The sequence below is a fragment of the Ostrinia nubilalis genome, chromosome 10 (assembly GCF_963855985.1).
Source record: "Ostrinia nubilalis chromosome 10, ilOstNubi1.1, whole genome shotgun sequence".
Taxonomy (NCBI): domain Eukaryota; kingdom Metazoa; phylum Arthropoda; class Insecta; order Lepidoptera; family Crambidae; genus Ostrinia; species Ostrinia nubilalis.
Genome location: NC_087097.1, coordinates 8,713,505 through 8,739,666, shown reverse-complemented (window position 1 = coordinate 8,739,666; position 26,162 = coordinate 8,713,505). Strand labels below are relative to the sequence as shown.

At 37.4% G+C, this 26,162-nt stretch overlaps 2 protein-coding genes and 1 long non-coding RNA gene across 3 annotated transcripts in view; 1 reads left to right on the top strand and 2 right to left on the bottom strand.

The window, feature by feature from the left end:
• LOC135075141 (transducin beta-like protein 2) overlaps positions 1-2,309 on the top strand; it is a 77,011-nt gene extending 74,702 nt beyond the window's left edge. The window contains exon 6 of the mRNA XM_063969492.1: positions 1,354-2,309. Within this exon, the coding sequence (XP_063825562.1) occupies positions 1,354-1,568 (215 nt within the window). The 3' untranslated portion in view covers positions 1,569-2,309. The remainder of the gene's footprint in view (positions 1-1,353) is intronic.
• The window catches only part of LOC135075153 (uncharacterized), a 35,389-nt gene extending 25,377 nt beyond the window's left edge, over positions 1-10,012 (bottom strand). The window contains exons 1-2 of the long non-coding RNA XR_010257976.1: positions 9,923-10,012; positions 6,581-9,426 (exon numbers count right to left, since the gene is read on the bottom strand). This is a non-coding gene — a long non-coding RNA (uncharacterized LOC135075153). The remainder of the gene's footprint in view (positions 1-6,580; positions 9,427-9,922) is intronic.
• Positions 10,013-10,372: 360 nt separating this feature from the next.
• Positions 10,373-25,983, bottom strand: LOC135075148 (tripartite motif-containing protein 3-like). Its single transcript, XM_063969500.1, has 11 exons — positions 25,453-25,983; positions 23,619-23,728; positions 22,665-23,302; positions 21,658-21,898; positions 20,910-21,072; positions 20,148-20,324; positions 19,534-19,637; positions 19,254-19,339; positions 18,379-18,537; positions 11,363-11,495; positions 10,373-10,623 (listed from the first exon to the last, which is right to left on the bottom strand). Exons 1-11 carry the CDS (start codon positions 25,470-25,472, stop codon positions 10,373-10,375), a joined length of 2,082 nt encoding a protein of 693 aa, XP_063825570.1. The 5' UTR covers positions 25,473-25,983.
• Positions 25,984-26,162: the final 179 nt, after the last annotated feature.

The following is a 26,162-nucleotide window of genomic DNA, read 5'->3' as shown; positions in this document are numbered from 1 at the left end:
TCATATAAGTAGGTTAAATACCTACCTATTCTCTACCATTTTTACCTACCGGAGAAAATAGGTGCGGATTTCCGCCGATGTTGTACATTTATTAGTTTCCGTGCAAACTTGTTTACAGAGTTTATGTTCGAAATAAAATGAAAATACATTTCTCTTGAAGGAAACCTTCAATGATTTTCCTGCGCGTAGGTTTGCTAGGGCTGTAGTTGTGAAACTATATTGCTGTGATTTTTCTCATTCTTCATCTTATTTTAGATTTAGTTTGAAAAATGGAGGTGATTTTCTTTGAAATGGCAGCCCTATAGATGTAGCACGAGTCCAGGCCACGTGCAGGGAAATTTCCGACGCAAATGGACACGGGAATCACATTAAGCCGGGAGTACACATGGAATACGTTTAGATGGTCAGGGCGTAAACAAATCAGTTTCAATCCTTTGGTATTGCGTCTAGCAATATCTTATCTATTTTTAGAGGCAACTTACTCTGTTGCTCAAATACAACTTTCCTCAAGGTACAAGAAAATTGGAAAATGAGTTCCTAATAGTCTATTTTCGACTGTTGTGTAGGTTTAATCCTCAAATATTCAACAAGGCACTGAAAGATCATTAAAAGCATTTTTTTGCTTTCGTAGAGCTTATAATGAGAGTCTATTTTCAACTCTTGCGTAGGTTGAAGGAAGGATCGTTATTTTCTATTAAATTATCTTTCTTTGTATAAAACTTTTCCGATAGCTTATTAATTACTTAGCAACATAAGATAGTTTTGCAGTAAATAGATAAGTAATTTGTGTGTTGCACAATGAACTACGGGAATGCGAGAATCTGATCGACTTTATAAAGTAAATTAAGCTGTATATTGGGTTACATCACGCGCGGCCTCCTGTGTATGTAGGTAGGTGCATCGACGCCATTTTGATGCATGAAAGCTCCATCAGATTTACCTGTTGCGTAATTGCGTTACGTGTACGGCGCTGAAGGGTGGAGGATGCGCGTATTTTATGATTGCACTTAAAACTTGTTTAACTCCCGGTTTCTGTATTGATATTTTAAGCTTGAATTTCAATTCATAAACCGGGAGTTAGTTAGGGTCAAAACTTATTTAATTTTTATATTATAAGAGTTTTTTATCGTTATTAAAAATGAGTCGTATGGACATGAAAAATAAAATTAAAGCTTTGTAGCTTTTTATAAAGTCTAAGTACCTTGATAATTTTATTGATTGTGAGTTAGATTGAGTATCCCGATTTATAATGTTTTGGATATCTCGAATACACCCCTCGAACCTTTAATTGAACCTTCTTCTTTAATGATTTTTTATTATGAAGATTTTAACCTTCCTTTTTTTCCATTCCAGGATTAGTCAACTACATGAAATTCGACGCGAGCGGCAAATATCTGTTTGTGTGCGGCGACAAAGCAGTCAGGGTGTTCCACAATGTGTGCGGATACTTCACCACCATAGGCAGTTGCACGCGTCTGTTAGCCGCCAAGCAAACCTCGGCCACTGTGGAACGCCTCAACAAAACCATACAAGAATGCAAAGAAACCCTCGCGAAGTTCGGCAAATAACACCTAACAGTAAAACCAATCTCGTCAACTGCATTTATTTTACTATAGTCGAATATATTTTAAGAAAGTTTTACATGTTTACCAAAATATATTAATATTAATGTTTCAGTATTTTGGGTCACTAAATTACCAGTGAAGGTTCGATCTCTGTCCAAATTTTGTATTTTAGGATAAACAAAATAGTGATAAGTCGTTTCTAAGAAGGTATGCATCGCGAACACTGATTTGTATATTGTATGGAAATAATGAAATGTAAATTCTCCCGTGACGTTCGCATTAAGATGAGGTCACATGCATGTGTATCGAGACGCAAATAAATTTCCATGTTACCGCTCGCCGTACTAATTTAAAAGTCAATTATTTTCTTTGAAATAGCACAAGGAGATTATGACTTGGTGATTGATAATTCAGTGATACCTATACCTATTTGTTGAGTGTCTGGTTTATGTTTGATAATACACCGTTTATTCGATGTTATCGCTCGGCTGTTATGACGTGCTCCATATTGGCGACCTATTTCCAGTACGCATGATCCAGGGCACTACAATTTAGATATTACATTACTGATCGGAGCCTTGAAATCTGATTTCTGACCTCGTGATTCCTACATGAAATTTTATTATCTGAATTCAAAACATGACAATTATCTACTTTATTGCATGAAATTGGAGTTATGCATTCTTTTGTGATCTTTGTAATTACTATTGAATGAAGCAATAAAATTTTACATTTATAAAGATATTATGTATTTTGATTTCAAGTTCCTACATAATTTATAATTTGAAAGATATTCTTGTTAAGCTCTTATTTAAGTGCAATGGAAATCGTTCCTATTGTTTTTACAACCGTTCTTGCGCTGCCCGCATCCAGGTGCTTCACACGACCTTCATCAGAATGTCGGTTTACGAAGAGGACAAGGCCCGCCATGAGCCTGCCTATGTAGATGTCCTACACTAAAGCACAAAATTTTTCAACTTTGGAAAAATGCAAAAAATGACATTTTTTATTTTTTCATACGATAGAATTTTGAGACAAATGGGGGTCTACGGGGGGGCAAATTGACGTTATTTTTGCGCTTGAACGCACCGTTTTCGAGATACGTGCGATTTTAAGAAAAAATCTAAACTTGACGCTCGGCGCGGCAGGGTATTTTGAATGGAGTTGCGACTAACAAAAAATCTGACGAATTTACCACCCCCTCCTAGTCCTCCATTTCCCCAAAAATGAGAAAATAAAAGTCATTTTTCCAAAGTTGAAAAGTTTTCTAAGCTCAAAAACTCCATACTAAATACCGCAAAATTTTTTAAGTGCCAGCTCCATACAATATGCGCTCAAAAATTAGGCTGACGGACTCTTTGTTTTTTTTTTCAAATTTAGTCTTTTTTTTATCGCATGTTTATTGGTGGAAAAAAAAATGTGTCATTTTTAGTGCACCTCCTTTGCGACACCCGAACCCTACGTCGAACATAACAGTGATGGAACTTTTCTGCGTGCGTGTAGGTTTGTTTTGGTTTACGGACCTACTTCTTCATGAAGATTGTAGCATGAGAAAAAAGGCTATTGTGCTTAGTGACGCTCCTTGGTGGATGCTTACGCCCAACAGTGGACTTTCATAGGCTAAAATGTTGATGATGATGTAGGAATAATATGAAAAGAAAAGACATAATTTTTAGTTTTAACTTTATTGTGTTCTGCACAAAAGTGACATTATCGACAATACACTGAGATACTCCGTGATAGTTAATTTAAGTACAGTTTCACAGCTTTTGATAAATACATTTTAATTCAACGTTAGGATTACATACATTTAACATAGTAATGTGAATCAATTCCATTAATTTTGTCAAAAAATAGTGTTGCCAAAATAGATTTGATTTACAATTAAAAAGAAACTGTCGTAGATAGTGAATTTTTTTAGATATACAATGCAAAAAATATTCAATATCTCTAATATGGTTTTGTTAATCACTAATATTTTTGTACCAATCTGCTGTTTTAACTGTTTTTTTAACAATGGTATATGAAATAATGAGTAAAAGTGTGTTGTAATACGTTACATAGAAAGCCGAATTGGTTACTTATGTGTATCGCTTAGAGTAAACGAATACACTAATTCAACATAATTTCAGCTAAAACAAAATGGACAGGTACGATTATAAAAAATATTTAGGTTGAAGATAAAATATGATGTTATTAAATTTTATAACATATTACAACCGACTTCCCACTTGACTGCGTACTGTTTGTAAGTACCAGGATACATTATGCTTCGATTTGTGTAACACATAAATGCACATGACGGATAAAGGCAGTGGCGCGTGGGTTTGTGACGACAAGTGATATATTTCGAAGTGACAATGGTGTAATTTACTACAATGCTACGTAGCGAGCTAATATTATACGTATATTCCGGGTCAGAAACTGTCAACTTTTCAAACAAACAAAGCTGATTAAGGCTCGATTTCCACTAAAGCGGACAGATTGGAACAATGAAATTGATTGGTTATTCATACACATCTCTATCTTCGCATTGTTGGAAATCGGGCCTTACATTGAAAGTGACAATTCACTTTTGCACAAATATTAGATGCCTAGACAATTCTAGGCATCTAATATTTGTGCAAACCTATCTTATGAAATTTGTTGCAAAGACAGTTAAATCTCGGATTCAGTCGATTTTGTGATAATATAATTTAAAGAAGTTACACAACGCACGCTACGCAACAATGTATTAGACCTAAAACATGACAATAGGTGTAGATAATCCAGAGGAAGTTTGACAAGACTGTTGACTTTAGTCTTCGTTATTTGTAGATTTTATTTACATAAATGATTGTGGCATCAATGTAACGCATTGTAAGTAGCAGTTAGCGCATGCGCGAACATTCCACTCGCTACATAGTTAGTTGGGCTCAAAGGTCTCATAGAACGTTGTTTTTTCCTTGCAACGACTATTATAATTCAACCACTTGAATCTACGAGTTTCTGTCGCCAATGCTTCAATATATCCAATCTTATATTTTACGTCATCACAAATCTACAAATAACGATAGACCTCATAAAATAAGTACTAAACATACATTTACAAATTTAATGAACATAGCAGTACCGGTTTTCCGTTTTCTTATTACAAATCTACTCTCGTCCAACTAATTAACCTTCGCCCTTTGGCGCTCTGCAGACTATTTTCCTTGTGTTCGTTCTAAGATTAAAGTTCAACAATTCAACATACAATAGTAGGTGGCTGGTAACCATTAAAACAGCCATAAAAAGAAATTGTTAATTACACTTATTATAACGTGAAGTTGCTAGATAAGCATGACACTATTCCAATTTTCGCAAACAGTTCTCAGGCTTGTAATCTGAGACTGCGCTCAAAACTTAAGTTTAACTCAAGCATTACTCATTTGCCACAAAGTCGTCACACTTTATGGATGTAGATCATTTTGGAATTTTATCAATTCATTAATGATACCTTTTTTTCGTGTTCACGATCACTTAATTTCAATCGAATTGACAGCAGTGTGACGAATCTAATTTGGGACGAATCGACGATTGCTTGAACACACACACAAGATTGAAACTTGCTTGACTTTGAATTAACTTGAGCATGAGCACTGTCTCAAAATACCAGCCTAAAGCGAATCATTATACACTTTGGTGGGAGAATTATAAATTGTATCTCATAAGATACGCTCAAAACTTGAAGATTCTTAATACATTTGAGAACCAAGTCTGCATTTATTAACAACAAAACTACGCAACAAGAGAAAACTACGTTTGTCTTGTTTAATAAAAATATTTGTTTCTCTGTTAGTAGTAGTAGTTATAATTAAATATTAGAGTTGAAAGAACAATGAGTGCAACATTTCTGATATTATTATTTCTCAGACTAGAACTAAAACTACTTGAACACAGTTCATTTTAACAGTTATTTCAAATGTATACTTATTCTAAGTACGAGCTAAATTAAAAGCCTCATTTCATATTACGACAATAATAATAAAACAAGACAGTACGTTTTAGTTATTTCGTATAGACGCTGTTAACGTAACAATAAATTATGTTTGACAATGCATTGAGCAATCAGCAAATTAAAATATCAATTTATTTTCACTGCAATAAGTAAAATTACAGATGTGAGTTTTAATTAAATTAACCATATCACTCTCAGACTATTATCATGAGTAATTATTATAAAGAAAAATAAAACAGGTAGTAAAGATACAATATAATGAGATTCTATAATTTATTACGCCAATTTATTACTCTTGTATCGAATATTGCATAATATTGATTATGAGTATTGATAAGAAGGTTTTTGCTTCGATTCCACGTCATTATTATAACCCAAACACAGTAATAAAAATTTATAATCTATTCCATTATACAGGGTGTAAGGAAACAGACGGAAAAGTGTTTATGGACGTAAATCAATCTAAAAAGGACTATCATGAAACTTGAGAGGCCAAATTGTAATAAGTCTTCTGACTTTTCTATTTATCTTTATTATCAGATCCCTTTTGTATTGGTGCAACTGCATCAGTAGATAGTTCTATCACTTCTATCTGATGTAATTAATATGAGTATTGCATCATAGTCTTGATATTATTTTGTCAATTAGATAAAACCTCTACTCTTTTAATTGGGATATCCTATTATAATATTTTTTGAAATAGTTTATATTTTTCCTTATTTTTTATAACAAATAGCATAGTGAAAGCGTCATCTACGTGATATGGTGTTAAAGTTCCCATTGAGCAATAACGATGAAATATATTCTGCACTCTCTGAAACCCAAGATACAAGCTATACTGCTTAGTTTGGGTCTCACTGGTAAATATTTAAATATGTTAATATCTAGTGCATAGTTTAAGTACATTGTTATTTAAGTCAAGAATATGTACCTATATCTTTTTTGGAAATAAAATATTTATTTATTTATTTATTATTATTTATTATATCTAAACTGATATTTTAAAGAGGATAATAATAAGTAATGTTTCTGGTACTTAGATTTTTTGTTGCACGTAACGTGTCACATACAAGTTCTAACTAGAGCTACTGGGTTTAAATTATTTTAGGAGTCACTGGGAAATGTAAATAGGGGTTATTGTAAGTAATTATGTGTGATATCGAAAAAAAAAAACATCCAACACATTCTGAAAAACAACAATAAGGCAAAAATACGGTCATAAATTCAAAACTATTCTTCTTATATTTTTCTATTCCAAACTGTGAGAAACTGATGACAACAAGGTAGTCTATCTATACTTCTATGCCAAAATGTATCTAAATTGTTTCAGCATCATAGGCGGAGAAACATAATAGACAGACTGAGTTACTTACGCATTAAATATTAGCTTGGATAAGTACAATAATTATTATCATAAAATAAACGACAGACTTATTATTAATTTGTTCATTAAACTATCGTTTGAGTTGATAACAGTGAATAAATATTCAACATTATTAGTTATGCCATTCTTCATTAAACAGGTTAGAGTAACGTTACAGAGATTACGCGGTTATACAGGGTGGAAATTATTTTTATCCAAGACCATATTAAAATATTTTAAAAAAATCCCATTAAGTTGATATTTTAAAAGGCTTTATAAGTCTCAATACTATAATTTTATTCAAATCATCTCTTCTGTGTCTGCGAAGTAGCGGATGAATTTCAAATACTGCCGATGAAAAGTTTACCACCCTGTATAGTGAGTGATTGAGATTTGCTTCGGTTATAGTAAATAAGCAAGTTTTTTTTTGTATAATGAAATGGATTTATTGTATGATCTTCATTAACTTCCTATAAATTGAAACGCATTGAAGCGTGAACAAGGACTTAATGATTGTTACGAGTGGTACAAAAAAGTGTTTCGTCGACCGATTAGCAGAGCTTCATAATTGGGTTATGCAAAAAGGTTTCCTTATCAGAAACGTTTGACTGGTGGAAGTAAGGTTAGGTCAATACTAAATGCCGACAATTCTTAGGCAACACGATTGCCAGCATCTAAAAAGATTTTGACACCCGTATGGCCCTCAAAACTGTGTTTAAACTCAAGTAGGTACATACGTATTCGAGCCTGGGTATTTAGTAATAAATTTTGGTTTATTAACTTGTATTAAAACATATTCGAATGTAGTTTTTCGTCAATTTTAGGAGTTAATATGGCCTTTTAAGTTTTATTGCATGACTGATATTAAAAGGAAGACGACTATCCCAGTGCCACAAAAATGCATTACGACAAAGGTGAATGTGCACACATTTTCACTTCGACATACAAAATCGTTTCATAAATACTAATCATGATACAAAAAGATATGATGACTATTAATTAAACTTTTGCGACAGGCACAATATTGATGATAATATCGAGCGCTTGCATCGATTTAAAAAACGCTAACAAATGTATAAGTACAATAATGTTGTGAAATTAATTCAGGTGACTTACAGACCGACTGGAGAGCTTCAAAATGACTATATCTAGTTCACTACTTAACGCGAAAAATAGCGTTCAACCGACCAAGCGATGCGATACGTACGCATTTAAATTTAATATTAGGGATTCTTAACCGAACCGCAAAAAGCAGAACGTTCACTAATTTTATTAAATGTTTCTACCTACTTGATGGGTTGATTAAAAAATAAAAAGAAGAGAGTAAATTATCACTGGGATTTAAAGTTCAAGGCAATTTAAATTTTAGCCCTGAAAAATACAACTCTGAATATGAAGTACTGTATCGATTCACACCATTACGTATCAAATCGTATGAGCGATATTTTACAGGGTAAAACTATGCGTAGATCGTTTTTCTTGGCCAGTTTTTAGTATTGTCGTGAAGTCTTATTCATCAATAATTGAGATTATAATTTATTCTCTCGATTAATTTAATAAAGATACAATAATAAACAAATTTCAAAATAAATAAATGCCACTGTCGAAAGACTAGTAAAGCGATACATACCGCCAATTTTAGTGTAATTTAAACGTTTGACTATTATGATAATGAAGAGTAAAGCATGATCACTTAAAACGCCGTGTAAAATCCGTACCGACTCAGTATTATTTGCTCAAATAGCAATACAAAATACGCTATGGTGTCTAAATGTAAATGATATTTAAAGTTACCAGTACGAATTTCAAGTAAAAATAAACAATAATAATTCGGAAAAAGTAATGTTGGATATCAACATTATTAATAAAAAAGATTTTGAATGTAATTTATGTCAGATGCAATCAACATCACGTAGGTACTCTAAACTCAGATTTATCATTTGAGTCAGTCATACATTTTCATACTACTATGGCGTCAAAGGATTTCGACGATGGTTAGTTTCTTATCAATTTACTGGATTTATTAATCGAATATCAAGTTGTAAAACTTTGTGTTACGCTAGCTATAGATTTTAAGTTTTGCCATAGACAATTGCAGAATAAAGTTTGTTCCAAGTCTGAAATGGACGGACACACGCCTATTGGGAAATGTAAACTGCTCTGACATAAACAACGTTCCACAGATCAACCAATTCCAAACCAACAACAGTTCTTTAGAAAAACAAAATCAGTCAGCAAACGAAGTCAAAAATATACAAACGCCGAGTAAACTGGCGCACCTAAAAAATAAAAAAAGCTTAAAACTAAACTTAATACGAAATAAATACTGTAAGTACTATGATTATCGAATGATAATATAGCGGCCCGAGGGCGACTAAAGACTTTGGTGCGGTACCTCCGAGCGCAGTCCGTTATGGCCGTGTTTCGATACTCCGTTACTAAAGTGGACTAGCATCAAATTCGATTTCGATACGCCTGGCGGCGTCAAACTTCTTTCTTCCTCATCTTCGCGTTTTATTCTGAAAATAGAAATATGAGAATTAAAATATAGTTCAACTAAAGTCCGGTCGCCGAACAATAGAAATTCGTACAATGACCCCAAACTACCCATCCTTATTGCTCGCGCGTAATTATATTGCTGTCGCGCTCGCACACTCACTGCAGCTGCCCGTCCCACAGTCTTGACAACAATATAATTACGCGCGAGCGATAAGGATAGGTAGCTTGGGGTCATTGTACGAAATTCTATCTACTCGAGGACCGGACTTTATCAAAGACCCTCCGCTACTTTGTATCAACATCTCATCATCATTGTGTCTTAAATAGTGGTCTCATCGAGGCAATTTCCAGTAAGCAGGTAGTATCTTGCAGATTCACTGGAATCACGCTGCTGCCTCATAAACGTATAAGCCCGGCGCCGCTTGCCTTGAGCACCAGAGCGGGCCGGCCACGCGATTTTGAGCTACACTCTCCTACATTTTTAGTCCAAAATCGATTGAGGTTTAAAACACTCACCGTTCACCAGTAAGTGTGCAGCCGAAGGCAGTCCCCGGCCAAGTCGGCCAACAGCACCCTCTTGTTAGGCAGTAGGGTGATCCCAGCGACTCTGCGAGGCTTCTTATCGGCCAGCTCGCAGGCTGCTAGCACTCTGCCTGTACCGCTTGGCTCTAGCACGACTAGAGCGGGCGGGCCACGCGATTTTGAGCTATAAAGTACTGCATTTATGGTCCATAATCGATTGAGGTATAAAACACTCACCGTTCACCACTAGAGCGGCTCCGTCACACGAATTTGAGCTATACTCTCCTACACTTATGGTCCAAAATAAATTGAGGTTTAAAACGCTCTAGCTGCTAGCAGTCTGCCTGTACCGCTCGGTTCCAGCACGACTAGAGCGGGCCACGCGATTTTGGGCTATACACTCCTGCATTTATGGTTCAAAATCGACTTTAAAACACTCACCGTTCACCAGTAAGTGTGCAGCCGAAGGCAGTCCCCGGCCAAGTCGGCCAACAGCACCCTCTTGTTAGGCAGTAGGGTGATCCCGGCGACCCTGCGAGGCTTCTTATCGGCCAGCTCGCATGCTGCTAGCACTCTGCCTGTACCGCTTGGCTCTAGCACGACTAATGCAGGTCGGCCGCGGACCGTTCGCGCGCAGACTATGCGGAGCCCGCTCTCGGATTCCTCTAAGGCTACGCCGCCGTAGCCGCCGCGCCCTGGAATGGTAAATAAACCTTTGAAAAAGTCGGTCTTTTTGTGACAAACTGGATTTCACTGAGCAAAGCGCGGGCAAAAACTAGTATTATAAATGAGAGGTGCCAAACCATAACGTTATAAGACCCGGAAAATTAGAAGGACTCAGGAGAGACAAAATATTTTTAATCTATATATATATAAAAGAAAGACGTGTTAGTTACACCACTTATAACTCAAGAACGGCTGAACCGATTTAGCTGAAAATTGTCAGGGAGGTAGTTTAGAGCCAGGAGAAGAACATAGGATACTTTTTATCCCGTTCGAAATTAAAAAAAAAAGTCTGCTTATTTATTGCCATTAAGGCGGAACAAAGTTCGCCGGGTCAGCTAGTTGAAAAATAAAAAGCACAGTTTTCGTGTCTCCTGATAATTTAATTTTCTGGCACCTCTCAAATGTAAAAAAATGAGGTTGGATGTTTGTTACAGAATGACGCTTGAACTATTGAATCGATTTAGATGGTTATAGTTACAGTTTGAAACCCAAGGATTAATTTAAGATAGTTTATCTTGGATTTTTGGAAAAAAGAGCTTGTAGGTCAAACGTTAGTTCCACTACTAGTTAATTGGCAACGATATTGTGCCTGGCCTAGTCGCCTAACACGCGGGAGCATTAAGTGACAACTGAGTTGGGTTTCTGTATGAAACTTAACACGCGTAGAAGACTTCTACTAGAAGTAGCTATAAACAAAATGGTGGTCACCTTTAGGCACGGGCGCGAGCGTGTGCAGCGGCGCGCCGCATATATCGTATACGCGCACGCACACATCGGCTACCACGAGGAGCCGCTCCGATAGCGCTAGACCGCCGACTAGGCCGAGCTCGCCGCCGCCCACCTGGAAACATAACAATGTAAACAACGTATACAGCACATAATCCTACTAATATTATAAATTTGGATGTCTGGATGTCATGATGTCTGGATGTTTGTTACTCTTTCACGCAAAAACTACTGAACGGATTTTGTTGAAACTTTACAGTATTATTGTCTATAACCCAGATTAACATAATATACAGTAGCCGCGCGAGTTCATGTCCATCCTGAGGAATGCGGTAGTGCTGTTACCTAACCAATTATGCTAATGTCGATATCGATAATTATTACCAATTAAGTAGGTCAACCTTTCTATTCCATATTTTTTGCAACTTATAAGTAAGTAAACTATACATTTCTGAAACACTTTTCCTACATGTGGGGTTTACTGGGGTTGCCTCAAAGAAATTGCTTTAAGCGATAAGACCGCCTTTGAATGGTTGTCATAATTATATTAAGTTTACTTGATTTGTATATTTTTAACATGTGTGTTACACACGTTAAAAATATACAGATCAAGTAAACTTCAATTCAACTCAATAAATAAATATACCCAATATAACAACACAAAAACAAAATGTCGACAATCACACGTCACCGTCGTCAAGGACAACACTCAACTGCGGACGAATGCGGCGTGGAGGGTGGGGGCGGGGCACGCTGACCCCGCGTGCCTCCTCAGGCCCCGATGGACATGAACTCGCGCGCCTACTGTAGGCTATAATTTATGACGATATGTGACCAAATCAATATCAATAAATAAATAAGACGTGGGTAAAAAGCGCCATCTATAGTCATTGGTTAAAATCTCAGATCATAGAAGGGAATAGATGTGAAACGGGGGCGTGGCGCGTGTCTCCGCGATATGCCCAGAAACGAACATCGGCCGCGTAGCTAGGTTAGTCGCGATTCAGTCGTACCTACTAAGGAAATGTTCTCCGATATTTTGGATAATGCGTCGTTACGTGCAATAAAACAAGTGAAACGAAGAACTACAGGAACAATGGAGTCATTTACTACATGTAAGTATTGCAAATCCATTGGTATTTAGCTTATAAATAAAAAAAACTAAACATTTTTACGAACGAATTCAGTGCCGTAGCAGTTACTGCGATATCGAAATCAGTGGTGATAAAAATTCTAACACACTTGTACATTGACGATTTAGTTAGCAACCACTTTATGTCATGCTCAACTATTGCGCAATGTATCTAATTTCTTCCGATATCCACTGTCGTGTGAAAATACACAGTACGGCCGCATGTGCCGGTCGTAACATAGTGCCGTGCTCGTGTTCTAATGCGGTTTCCTATTATCGATAAATAGAAGTAAATTATAATTTTCTATTTTGTAATTTTAAATAAAAAAATGATGTGTTACTTGCAATTATAAGATTTTACAAAAAAATAAAATAACAGTAGAAGCCTCTTTCTTTATTTATTAGAGAATAAATTTTATAATAATACATTAACTTAAATTAGTAACTGTCAACTATGTAATTACTATAAGAGCTAGTTGAAAGCCATTATTTTTGATAAACATATGCGGTACGCAGATCGCCATAATTAAAAAAGTAAATGCGTTATAGTAGTTAATAATAACGTATAATAATAAAAAAGGTTTTCATACATAAGCATTTTGTGAAACCAGTTTCGAGCCTTGCCCCTAGCGATTTAAAGTATCGATATTTTGTCGACTCCATTTTATCTTTGTTCTCTCACTAGTTTTCAAAGTGTGCGTCACGTTACGCGGCCATTGATTGGCCATAAGGCACGCCTTCTGGCCAATCACAGCACTTTTAAGCCGGTTGCACATGTTGTCGTAGACTCTCAGTCGCTTTGTTTTTACACAGTTGAATGTGTGTGTGGGAGCTGTGGTGGGGGAAATGTGGGGACACTGGTTCTCGTTGTAGTTACGCGCGACTTCATATCTATTCTCTTTCTATGATCTGAGGTTAAAATCTACAGCGCTGGACAAAAAATTTTGACGTTCGTAAATTATTCATGCGGGGGAATCCGTGAAACGCCATCTATCAACATCATTAGTAATTAAACGAGGTCCACGCGTACGAAGTCGCGGGCGGCCGCTAGTTATAGATAAGGTGCGCAGGGAGAATCTTGCGGGGAGCAGGATAATCGAGCGCGGACGCTTCTCGACCGCTCCGCTTGACACATATCTGCTTTGCCGCGCCGCTGCCGCTGGCTCGCTCGCGAAACAAATTATAAAGAAAAATAAACCCGACACAGTCATCTCATCTTCGCTTGACTAATTTCCACCGAAGTTGAGCGCGGGGCAGGTAACTATTGAAACGCGCTTGTGATTTTCTCATAGACTGACATTTATTCAAATAGAAGGCAGTTAGTCAAGAACTTACACTAGAGGGCACCACTATTATTTTGTTACACAGATTAAGTATAAACTTCAACACCCTCTCTTAACAAAATAACACTGTACTTACATATAAGTGACTTTTACTGATAGGAATTAAATTTTACAAACAACAGTATTTAATTTATTTTACACTACATAATCCCATCATATCAATAAACTTGTAATGCTTGGTAGCACAAAGACCTTTAGTAAATATGTCAGCTGGCATGGAAGAAGTTGGCAAATAATTAATTTTAACTTTATTATTAGCGACACATTCTCTAGTAAAATGGTGTCGCACATCAATGTGCTTTGTTCGTTTATGGAATAACGGATTATAAGCTAATTTCAGAGAGCTTTGACTGTCAGTATATAAGCACAATGGTCTGTCTTTATCAGAAGCATGTAGTTCTAACATTATATTCTTTAGGTAAATCGCTTCTTTGCATGCCTCCGATAAAGCCATGTACTCAGCCTCTGTACTAGACAGGGCCACTGTTCTCTGTTTGCGAGATTCATAACTTACAATACATCCTGATAACACAAAACAATAACCCGTGTAAGATCTTCTATCTATATTGCAAGTTGCCCAGTCTGCATCTACAAAACCTTGTAATTCTTTATTAATTTTTATAAATTTTAACCCAAAATTTTTAGTCTTTTGCAAATATCTTAATAACCTTTTTAAGTGATTCCAATGACTTTCGTTAAAGCATGTATTATATTGGCTCAAAAAACTGACACTATAGGAAATATCAGGGCGTGTAAGTACTGACAAATACATAAGTGATCCAACTAACTGTTGATAAGGAAAAGTTTCAGTACAATCTTTAGTAGCTTTTTCTAATTTTAAGTTCACTTCTATTGGTGTATCTATAGTTTTACAATCAAGCATATTAAATCTTTTTAAAATATTGTTCACAAATTGTTCTTGATCCAAAGTTACACAGTTATTTTTAACATTTACATTCATACCAAGACAATTTTTTATCTGTCCTAAATCTTTAATTTTATATTCAGACTCTAAAACTCTTTTCAAATCTTTGTAGGTTTTATCACAATTATAGAAGACAAAAAAATCGTCTACAAATAAAGCTACAAAAACTTTGACATTTTCATGACTTTTTATAAATAAACAGGGTTCATATTTGGACTTTTGGAAACCCAATTTCAACAAACTTGATTCTACCTTTATGTACCAGGCTCTGGCTGACTGTTTCAGCCCGTAGATTGCCTTTTTTAACTTCAAAACTTTATTCTGACAATTTACAAAATTTGAATTTTCTGGTATTTCCATAAATACACATTCATCAATATCACCATTAAGAAAAGCTGTTGGTACATCCAAATGATTCATTTTCAGATTAAATTGTACACTCAAAGCAAAAAGTAATCTTAAAGTTGAGTAACGTAAAACAGGAGCAAAAGTTTCATTAAAATCAGTACCTTTGATTTGTGTGAAGCCCTTGGCGACAAGACGAGCTCTGTAGCGCACATTACCTTGGTCATCACACTTCTTTTTGAAAACCCATTTATTTTGAACTACTGTGCCTTCACTGGGTCTGTCCACTAATTCCCAAGATTTATTGTCCTCGAACGACTTTAGTTCATTTTGCATAGCACTACACCACTGAACCTTTTCAGGTCCTTGAAGAGCGTCCTGGAGAGATATTTGTTCACTGGAGGGGTCCTCAACACAAATGTTCGCGAAACCGTACCTATCTGGCGCACGACGAACACGTTTACCATGTTGAATGTCAGCATGGCTCGATGAAGTGGATATTAAGTCATCTGCTGTCAAGCATTCACTGAAATCTTCATCCTGGTCACTTGATGATGACGTTTCACTCAGGATATACGTAGGGTCATGTTCGGTGGTTGTCTCCTCAGTGCTCACCTCACTCTCCTCTTCTACTGCTTCTCCTGCTGGCTCCCTCTCTTCAACCATAATCTCTGTTCTGTCATTCCTTGGTTTCTCCATCACAACAACATCTCTTGCGACAGTTATTTTGTGAGTCTTTTCATTGTATAGTCTGTACCCTTTCACATTTTCAGAATACCCAACAAGTCTTAGCATTTCAGATTTCTTATCCCATTTTTCACGTCTCACTTTGGGAATGTGGGTCATCACTTGACTTCCAAAGACTCTGATATGGTTGAGATTAGGCTTTCTGCCATTCCACACTTCATAAGGTGTTTTGTTGTTGTCTAGTCCAGCTGCTGGTGACCTGTTTTTGAGGTACACCGCTGTATTTACAGCTTCTGCCCACAAATGTTTATCAAATGAAGCCTCAAATAAAAGACAGCGTGCTTTTTCTACAATTGATCTATTGTACCTTTCACACAACCCATTTTGCTCAGGTGTGTAGGCAACTGTCTTCTGGTGAATAATGCCGTTTCTTTTCAAGTAGTTTTCCATTTCTACTGAACAGAATTCACCACCATTATCTGATCTGAGTATTTTTATCCTCTCTGAGTGTTGATTCTCAACTTGCTCTTTAAATTCTCTAAAATACTTGAATGCTTCATTCTTTTCCTTCAGGAAATAAACAAAACACATGCGGCTGAAGTCATCGACGAATAACAGGTAATATCTTGCTGAACCAAGTGATTTCTTTTCCATTGGTCCACACAAGTCAGTGTGAACCACTTCTAGGATTTTGCTACTTGTGCTGGAGCTGAGGGGAAAGGGCAGCCTCGCTTGTTTACCCTCGCAACATACTACACAATTTGATTTGCTCTTATCACACTTTTCTTGGTAAGATACACCTTCAACTGCACCTTTCTTCATCTTCTCAAGGTCTCTCATGTTTATATGACCTAATCTTCTATGCCATGTATCACAAGTGGTCTGCACTGCCGCTGCTAATAGTTGCTCTGACTTCTCAATGTTTAATCTGTACACATCATTCTCCAGGCTTGCTTCACCAATACATATGTTCTGAGCATTGTAAATGTAACATCCTCTCTTGTTAAAGGATATTCTGTTACCATTTGCAATCATTCTGCTCACTGATAATAAGTTTGTGGTGAGCGTGGGGATGCACAAAACATTTTTGACTTCTACCTTGTGCGTCGTTCCATTGACTCGCGTGGTTAACTGAAGATCTCCTGAGCACAACACTGGTACTTTCGTGCGGTCAGCGACGATAATCTCCTTAATTTTCGGTTCATTAGATATGTTTGTCAACAAACTTTTGTCTGACACCATGTGAGCGCTCGCGCCTGAGTCGACGTACCAGTCGTTTTGGTTAAACTCGCGCGTAATAAAAACTGCACTCAACACATTCGCGTTCGAACTTGATTTCTGTCTGTCTTTCTGTAATAGGCGGCACTGGCTTTTAAAATGGCCAATCTTTTTGCAGTGATAGCAACGAATTTGCTTTTTCTCGTTTTGGTTGACATTTCCACTGACAGATGGGAGTGTTCCATTATTGCTATTTCCGCTACCGTGTCGCCCTTGCGCCTGTAGAGGGCGCTTCGGAGCTTGTGCAATAAGCGCGCCTTCCGACTTAACCTCAAAGTCCGAACTCATGTCTAATAACTTGGTTTTTATAGCATCAGCACTGATTTTTAGCCCAGAATGCTCGATGGCCATTATCATGGGACTAAATCTCTCGGGAAGTCCCGCCAGTAGCAACGAGCCGACCCACTCATCATTGATTTCGAAACCCGTTCCACTTAATCTTTGTGCAGTTTCCACGAGCTGGTTCACGTAGCTGGTCATCGAATCGCAACTCTCCAATCGTATTGAAATAAGGCTTCTTAGAAGAGTAATCTTGCGTGTGAACCCAGAATCGTCGAATAACGATTTCAATTTATTCCACAAAGCTTGAACTGTGGCTTCGCTCTTGATGTGGACATATAATGATGGATCGATCGTCATTATAATCTTTGCCCTGGCCTTCTTGTTCTCCGACTCCGACAAACCCGCCGCGTCGTTCACGTCCACGCCTTCGAGTACCATGAAGTTCTCCACGGCAAAAGCCCAATCGTCATAGTTTTCTCTTCCCTTCAATTTGGGGACGTTCACTGCGTAGTTTCCCGACATTTTTAACACTGATACTATAAAATTCACACCGAAATACTATTAAATCGTGGCCTGGGCCCATAAACTATTGAAACGCGCTTGTGATTTTCTCATAGACTGACATTTATTCAAATAGAAGGCAGTTAGTCAAGAACTTACACTAGAGGGCACCACTATTATTTTGTTACACAGATTAAGTATAAACTTCAACAGTAACCGTGCGACTAACCAGCGTTCAGTTGCTTCTACTCGACGTACTTGTCGCCGACTAAAGTGTGTTAGATAACGAAGTCTTCAATAGACTACTACTACTGTGATGTGATGATGAGTCGGTGACAAAGTGTTCGATCGCCACTAGTCACTACCTGATCCAATGGAGTTGGTTTCCTGTGATAGTAAGGCCGTGTCGAAAGCAAAAAGTAGCTACGTTTGCGCAGCTTTTTACAGTCAATATGTAGACCGTACATTAGTGATAGTAAAACATTCGCAAAGCTATTCCACTCACCTCTCTTTCGATGTTGCCCTGGCTATCGAACAGGAAGACGGTCCTAGCTCCATTATCGGCCACGGCCAGGCGCCGCGACGCGATATCGGCGGCTACGCATACTGGCTCGACCAAGCGGTCCGAGCGAATCGTGCGCACTGTAGATCCTTCGCTGTTCACCTGGAAATCATTAGAAAAACTTTTTAAATTCAATGCCTATTATAGTCACAAATAACTTGAAAATATTTCAAGGTACATACTGAGACATAAATAAATAAATAATAAATAAATATCCTTGGACTACACTACGCTTCTAGTCCCAAACAACTGGTTGGTCACTAGACAACGGATATAAAGATATGTACTTAAATACTTTTTTTTTGTAAATATGTACATACATATCATACATAGAGTAACGAGTAACTCCATGCCATATGATTAATGCAATTTTGAGTCAGAAAATAAAGGCTGTCGAAGAGTGGATGTACAGTTGGTCTGCATATCACGGTAAATAGTAACGTGTGCAGTTTTAATAGGTGCGACATTATTTAACTCAGCCAGTGCCTAAGAGCGGCACGGGAGAGCGATTTTGTAACGGTCAAACGTCAGCGAGTCCTTAGATTGGTATAGTTCCAAAATACTGAACTGTCCTATGCATGACATTGACAGTGGGGCGCCACCGTCAATACCGGATCGCTAGTTCCGATTTTTGCCATGTTGGAAACCATATAGTTGAACGATGGTAGCACCCCCCTGTCATTGAGTTTGGTGGGACAGTTCAGCGTGGGTCATCTATATGTCCTGTCACGTGCAATACCAGATACTGGCTGAGTTAGATAACTATGGCGTAAATAAGCGTTAGACCCTTGTAATTTTGTCAGACTTTAAAAACTTACCTCAGTAAGAGTTCGAGTTCTCCAATTGACAGCGACCACTCCCTCAGCCGTCACCGCAATCCCTGTGCAACTCCGTCCCGCCAAACCTGGAAAATTAATTAATAAATATTTACAATACATTACTCAAAATAACTTTGAACTAAGTACACACAGCCACAGTGTTAACTATCAATTTCCGTTTTTGCTCCCGCTCTCATCAAATGGCGATTCTTTGCGATAGAACGAGACGACATGACCGGTAATGGGTAGTTAAAAAAACACTGTTGCCGATAGTACATACCTTCGTTCACAATATGCGTCTTGAAAGCGAACGTATCTTCGTCCAACACCTTCACTCGAGAGTTTCCAGCGTCCAACACGTAAATCTCTCGTCGTTTAGGACACCTGTAAAATATTCACATAGAAAGCTTAAGTTTGTTAGTTCAATAACGAGGTTATTTTTTCACTAACTCTTTTGAGAATCCAAAAGTCACAAGCACAAACATTTTTTTATTGTTTTAAGTTAAAATAGACATGTGAGATTTCTTGATGATGAAGACTTTTTTATTAGGCCAAGAAACAAAATGTAAGTAATAAAATGGCTTTTTCCAATTAAGAATTAAATCCTAAACAAGGTGGTTGGTCAGTAATGATTAGTTTAGTTACAAAAGGCGAGTTTGTTCTACTAAATCACTCGATTAATGCGAACAAGGCTTAACGGAGAATCAAGAACCGCTCGTGAGAATACCAGCACGCGTAGAGATGGTAGAATCAGCGTCAGATAGTTTGTAACACACAAAGTAGCTAAAAAGTCCGCAACACGTCTTTGTTACAATTTGAATAAGGTTGTGTTGTCAACTTTGGGTGTCACGCAGTATTTGACGCTGACTATGTCTGTAATCTTTAAACACATACCTAGCCACAGCTACAGGTTGGTTCAACTGCTCCTTCCCAGTTCCTCGTGCTCCCCATACAAGCAAAGGCGCGGCGCTCGGCAGTACGTTAGTCCGTAGCGGCGAGTCGCGCACCGCTCGCGAGAATACCAGCACGCGGAGACAGATGGTACCCGCGCTCCAGGGACGCATTGTGATTCTAAAAAGATAAAAGATCATTTATTCACCGAGACAAGGTAATACAACAAGGTAGATGTTACAATAGTTTATAATACAGTTCAGCTTATCTCACCAGCAAGCTAGTGTGTGATTATTACTTTTTTTTTTATTGACCCATGCATAGTTAAAAAAAAATCAGAACTTTCTAACTACAAACAAAGAACAGATAAATTATTTGAATTACAATAAGTCAATAAAGTATTGTACATAAAATTCTGGAACAAATATTTCATCATCAGGTCAGGTCTTCTGAACACGGTCCTGGCTAATTTACCACAGGCAAATTGGGGATTTGGCCTACACAACAACCAGAAAGTTTCTTCCTAGGTCGTCCCTTGCGACATTTATGGGAAGAGTGCGGGTGGTCCTATTTTACTCTGCCGGAACCACGCAGCCGTTATCGCGAGTCTTCGCCAGTGGTAAACGTTTCTAAATCAGTCACCACACCCAAACCTCTTCTATTTGGTACACAAACTTTATATTGTCGTGGAAATCATTGGGGGGTTTTGTTCAGCAGTAGCCGTCATTTGGCTGAAACAAACTTTACTTAAAGGTGTCAACAAACCTGTAGAGTCCCGAATCCAAGTCGGTAACGGTGCAGGGTAGCGGCGCGTCGTCGAGCGTAGCGGCCGCCGTCACGGGGTCGCCGCCGGTACTGCGAGCTTCGCCGTGATAATCCACTGTGCGTAATACCACGACCACTTCCAAACCACATACGCATTGAGATTCTGGAAGATAGAATAATTTTATGGCCATGAGATATAGAATCAAAAATAAAGAAGCTACTTTTTCATATTAATGTATTTAGTTTTAATTTTTTCAACATTTTATACGTGTTGGCAGTTAGCAGTTTGACTTATGTAGCGTAAGACGTTTAATGAACTTAAAATCTGTTGATCAGTCGTAATGTTATAAGATAGTCACTGACCGTCAATAAAATAAACAAAAAAGATTGTAACAGATGGAACAATGGGAGGTTAGATTTAAAGCTCTACGCATTGTTACGTTACACACCAATGGTCCCGGTGAGTGACCACCTTTTGAGGTTTCTTTGAATGAATGCCCTTACATTTTCATCAAGCACTTTCCAAGGACTCAACAGTGACCACTTTAATTACAAGATATCTAAAAGAATATTGCTCACCCAGCTGCAAAGTACATAATCCAGGGAAAGTAGTACTAGTTCGAACTCTTCCCAACTCGGCCAGCGCTTCGTGGAATCTCTGTTGCGCGTCGTTATGCGCGAAGTCGACCGCTAGGAACTTGACTGTGTCTTCCCTAATTAGTTTCAAATAATAATAAATATTGCTCACCCAACTGCAAAGTACATAATCCAGGGAAAGTAGTACTAGTTCGAACTCTTCCCAACTCGGCCAGCGCTTCGTGGAATCTCTGCTGCGCGTCGTTATGGGCGAAGTCGACCGCTAAGAAAGCGTTCTCGCGGGGCTCCGCTAGGGCTGCCGCGTCGCCTAAGCGCGCGCCTAGGGCTGCGGCGCGACTGCTCACTTCTCGGACTTCAACTTGTTGCTGGAGACCTGAGCATTCCGCCTCCACCTATAAGGGAGTGTTGAGAATCTTAGTACTTTTGAAGATGATGTATCTTTTTAAAATGACGACGAATGATGTATATTTATTTTATAATAGGGTAGTTCGTCATGACAAAAAGTAGGTGTGCATTCGCCAGTTCGAGTTTATAAGAAGACTTGACAATATTTTCCAGCAAACTATTTTTTTGTCAGCTTCGTGGAAAAGCATCAGAATTAAAAGCGTAGTCAGATGTACAAAACTATTTATAGATGAGTAACAAACAAGTTGCCCATAAATCATAAGATAGATAAATACCAAATTGCGCTATTTTGCTGGACTCGCCCTAGTCTGGCATTGGATAAAATACAAACATCCAAAGTCAAGGTTTTGCGTGACGTTACGTATTTTGGGTTTATTTCACGCGATGTGTTTACATAAAATCTTAACATTTCTACTATCCAGAACAATCTAATTGATGTATTGTCATTTTCATACAATTGCAAAGCTAAGTTATCGTTAGATTTTTAATAAGTGAAGGACCAGTTCCTTATCTAGTCCCAGGGTATGATGTTACGAAAATTATTTAGTACTAGCTTTTGCCCGCGGCTTCACCCGCGTAAAATTTAGTTTGTCACAGATCGTCATAAATTATAGCCTATATGTTAATCTGAGTTGTAAACAATAATACCGTAAAGTTTCATCAAAATCAGTTCAGTAGTTTTTGCGTGAAAGATTAACAAACATCCAGACATCCAAACTTTCGCATTTATGATATTAAGTAGGATTAATTTACCTTCGTTTTTTCAGCTTCAATCAACTTCAACTGCTCTTCTAGAAGTTTTCGTTTGTGCGTGGCAGCAGCCGCTGCCGCCGATTTCAGTTCGCTGTGACGTTTGTCCAGTGCTGCCTTTAAATCCGCGAAATGCCGATCAATAGCTTCGTCAGCCGCTGTCGCAGCCGCTTCCAATCTTCTCAACTCGTTAGCAACCGCCTCTCGAGCCGACCCAAGTTTGCTCAAGCACTCATTAGCTCTGTATAAGAGAATCTCAGACATTCTCTTCAATGCTATGGAGAAAGGTACAACGGTGTGGTCGCAGGGCGTATCGCTGTGAGGGCCGTCGGCGCAGTGTCTGCAGAAAACGCAATCGCAGGTCTCGCAGAAGAGCAGTTCTCTTCCAGGATGGGAGCTACATTGGGGGATGACTTCTCTGCGCTGTCGTGCCATTAAATCTAGCAGCTGGTTGACAAGGAATGACGGTGGGAGCGCCGGTACGCCTCCGCGCGGTATGGTGATGAGCTCGCGGCAGATGGGACATCGGAATGTCCCGGAATCTCGGGTCTGTGAGGCGGCTATACGCGTGAGGCAGTGTAAGCAAACTGTGTGCGAGCACGGCAGGAGCTTGGGCGTGTGTTCTCCACCATCGTAAGTGCCTGAAATAGAAAGTTTTTTAAATTATTCCAATAGTGTTCGACTACAAGCTGGAATGTATTAGAGTTGTTTCATAACACTCAAAAACAAACCACTTTGTTTACCATTAACTAACAAAAATGCAGTTTATCACACAAATTGAAATTAAGTGAGTTAAAATTGTGCAACCGACTGAGAATTTAATGTAAACGTCGGCTAAACGAAATAAATCACTATTCACTAGTGAAATTCATTTTAAAAAACATCAAAAACAAAAGACGTGAGTATTAAAACTGTGAATATAAATGTGTGTGTGGATGTAATGAAAGTGGTACTAACACAGACACGTGCCGCAGGTGAGGAAGCTCTCGTTAAAGTCCTCATAGTTGATGGAGACCGTCTCGACGAGCGTGGAACTCATGCTCGCCATCCCAACGCCCAACCGGGAACTGTTGCAGACAAATTATTAAACACACGCCTCAAACACGCCAATATAAACCTTAACAACTTAATACAATGCCCCAGATTGCCTTGTACTTATGGCTTCGATGACATATCACTATCAAACAGAGCTGGAAACAGCATTTCATGAGGAAATACTGTCCTATACTGATTGTAATAGTCGACACAATTTAACGCGTGACTCGCAGCCATGTGTTTTGTTTCTTCGCGTAGCGTACACGCGCCAAAATATTATATTTCCTGTTGAAATATTAAAACAATATCACTCGGAATGTGTAGGAGTCAAGCACAGTACATTGTTAGTTACAAATGATTAATTTGCAATAAACTAGCTGGTTGGCAGTTGATAGTAACAAGGAAAAAGAGTTACAATAACATTAATTAGTAAAAACGTATAAAAACAAGCTTTAGAATCTAAAGTCGAAACAATACATTAAAACACTAGAAGCAGTTATAAAAAAATAGTTTTAGCTAGTGGCAATATTAAACAACCACAAATCACTTATTTTAATGTTAATATATGGATAAATTTGAGAACATACAGCACTTGTTAGCAGCAATTAAAATAAACTGTTACCGAGTTGATATTAGGTAATATTCACAGTACACTGCCGTTTGTGATTCACCAATCAAAGCAGATTGCACTCGATTTGTTCCATTGCCTCCAATTGGATAAGTAGGTAATTAATTTAGTATCTACAATATGACATTTTAATTGTAAACCATTTTGCTGATAAATGTACTTCTGGTAATATGACTCTACAGTTTAGAATGTGAAGTCAGCTAATTGAATATAATTCACAATGATTTATAGTTTGTTAATTTAACTGATAGATGTTGATTTTGTAGCACATGACATTGCTGAATGTATTTACTTACTAACTACTAATTATTGTCATTCAATGAAAATAGTAAAATAAAATGCAATACAATGAATCAACAAATTAAACATTTAATCAAAATAGTTAATTAACTTGAGAAGAAAACATTCAAGATAAATGTCAAGGCTATAATCCTTAGATTTCAAGTCATATGTTGAAATCTTAGTTTTAAACTGCATAGATGAGCAACTCTTGTTTGCTCTACATTTAAGGTTACACAACTTATCTAACATGATAATGATAAGATATGAGATTTAGGATGCAACTATGAGTATTTCATGCTTACAGTTCAATGACCTCATTAGCATAATAGGCCTCTAACACTTTACACCAAACTTAAAAGAAGAACATCACTTTGAACAATTTGTTAGCATCAATATTTACTTACTTGCTTTACTTGATGGTTTCTAGACAATGTAATTGAAAATTAAGATTTTTACACCAGATTTCTCACTCTTAGCTATATACATTTATTTACTAAGTACTTATTCTATTGTCCAATGTTAAGTATGTAGCATAAAAATACTGAAAATTCTATTGATTTATACTTGGATTGATACCTTCTGGGGCATAATTAATAAGTTGAATGCAGACACAACAACAAATGTATCAATTAACAGATAAAGTTCGTTGTAAATAAGATGTGCTAGTGCCCTTGTTATCAGTGCACTAAGAGCAAGCTAAACAAACCCAGTAATAAAATAATCTACTTTGATACCATCTACAGTGAACATGCAGAGGTCACAATAAGCTTATTAGCGTAGTAAAGTAGTGTAATAATTATGCAAAAGTATGATAGTAATCAAAATAAAAATCAGCTGAATACTCACAGAAAGGAGCAACAATACATGGACGTGATATCAGGAACAGAATGCAGAGTAGCTCAGTCTACTTGTTTCATCTTATGCATGGGAGTAAACGTTTCGTCACTTCGTGAGGTTTTAAGTGAGTTCTACCGTGTGAGTGGAACTAATAGTGAATGTAAACACCATAATACCACGCTTGTGAACAAACACTAGAAAAGACGTAGTCTTATCTCAATACGGAACTTCAACTAGAGACTGACGCAAGCAACTTGAAAACAATTTGCTTATCCAAAATAAACTGTTAGTGCAATTTACAAAACAATGTAAGAAAAATGCTCTTTCGTAACCGATCGATAGTAAGGAAAACTATTTCCATGACAAAGAAACTTCATTACAGTGATATCTACAACAGCGTAACATAATAAGATGAGGATTAAAATAACATCGAACAGAGAAGGTCGTTTTCCTGTTTCTGTGTTAGATTTTACATATTTGAATGGTTACTTTCTAAATATTTATCAAAACTATTTTCGTCGTCCATTAACCTCACCAACACTCACCAAAACAACAAAACGTCAAAATCGAAAAGAGCAACTGTCAAGTCAACCTATTTTTTTTTAATTCGATTTTTATTTTGCCAGGCAAGACACAGGCACTGTGCTATACAGCCAAGTCTTCAATATTTTTATTATTCTTAGATTTTTATTGGTCATTTAATCTTAGATAAAAGCTTA